The sequence below is a fragment of the Austrofundulus limnaeus genome, unplaced genomic scaffold (assembly GCF_001266775.1).
Source record: "Austrofundulus limnaeus strain Quisiro unplaced genomic scaffold, Austrofundulus_limnaeus-1.0 Scaffold5882, whole genome shotgun sequence".
NCBI lineage: Eukaryota > Metazoa > Chordata > Actinopteri > Cyprinodontiformes > Rivulidae > Austrofundulus > Austrofundulus limnaeus.
The window spans coordinates 1,263-2,161 of NW_013958284.1; the positions used below are offsets into that span (position 1 = coordinate 1,263).

The 899-nt window shown below is 45.6% G+C and overlaps 1 protein-coding gene across 1 annotated transcript; it reads right to left on the reverse strand.

Annotated features, from left to right (window-relative positions):
- Positions 1-439: 439 nt before the first annotated feature.
- LOC106512344 (TBC1 domain family member 14) lies at positions 440-725 on the reverse strand (the record flags this gene model as incomplete). Its single annotated transcript, XM_014000983.1, is given in 2 exon segments — positions 440-557; positions 643-725. Coding segments are annotated over 2 exon segments (201 nt in total), but the record flags the coding sequence as incomplete, so codon positions are not given.
- Between the last annotated feature and the right edge of the window lie 174 nt (positions 726-899).

Below are 899 nucleotides of genomic sequence, written 5' to 3' on the forward strand. Positions count from 1 at the left end.
TGAGTGAGTGAGTGAGTGAGTGAGTGAGTGAGTGAGTGAGTGAGTGAGTGAGTGAGTGAGTGAGTAACAATCTTCTGAAGACCTGCTGAATAGCAGGGAAACAAGTAAAACATGAAGGATAGGGGTCTTTGAGGACGAGGACTGGGGGGAACCACTGATCTAGATGCAGCCACACACCAAAACAGAAGTCAGATCACAGCTTATTTTTCAAGTTGTCCAGCTGACAAGACCGATGTAGTGTTGTTCCAAGACTTCTCTTCGCTCCCCGATGAGGAACAAATAGAAACCAACTAGTCCTCAGAACAGTCTGAAGCCCTTTAAACTATTCCCATATTTTAAAGTTATGGGTGTAAACACAACAACTTCTCTACAAGAAAGTGTTTTTTCCTCTGAATTACTTATAAGATCATAAAACAGAGTCTGCTGGTGGTGGGCTCACATTGTGCTCCAGTTCGGTAGGATCTCCTGGTTCCAGATCTGGGCTGCTGTTCCGATGCTCTCTTCAAGCTTACACCGATCCTCCAGCTGCTTCTTCCTTTTCTGAGCATCCTTCAGCTCTGCAGAAAACAGGTGGTTTAATACAAAAACAGAGGAACAGGAATGAGAACCAGAAAAACAAAAAAGGCGCAGAGGAGAGCTGACCTCTCTTCTTGGCCTGGGCCACCATCTCCTCATACTGCTGTCGGTGTTTCTGGGCCTCCTCTGCAGGCTTGGCGGGCAGATTACTGGAAAACACAAACAGGGATGGAAGGTAAGTGGGTTAGTGAGCATGGTGTCTGAGTTTCTCCTTCATTGTTTATGGTCAGAGAGCTTGTAGTGTAAAGATTAGAACAGGACAGGAAGCCTTTGCTGTGTATAGTGTGTATGTATAAACACACACACACACACACACACACACA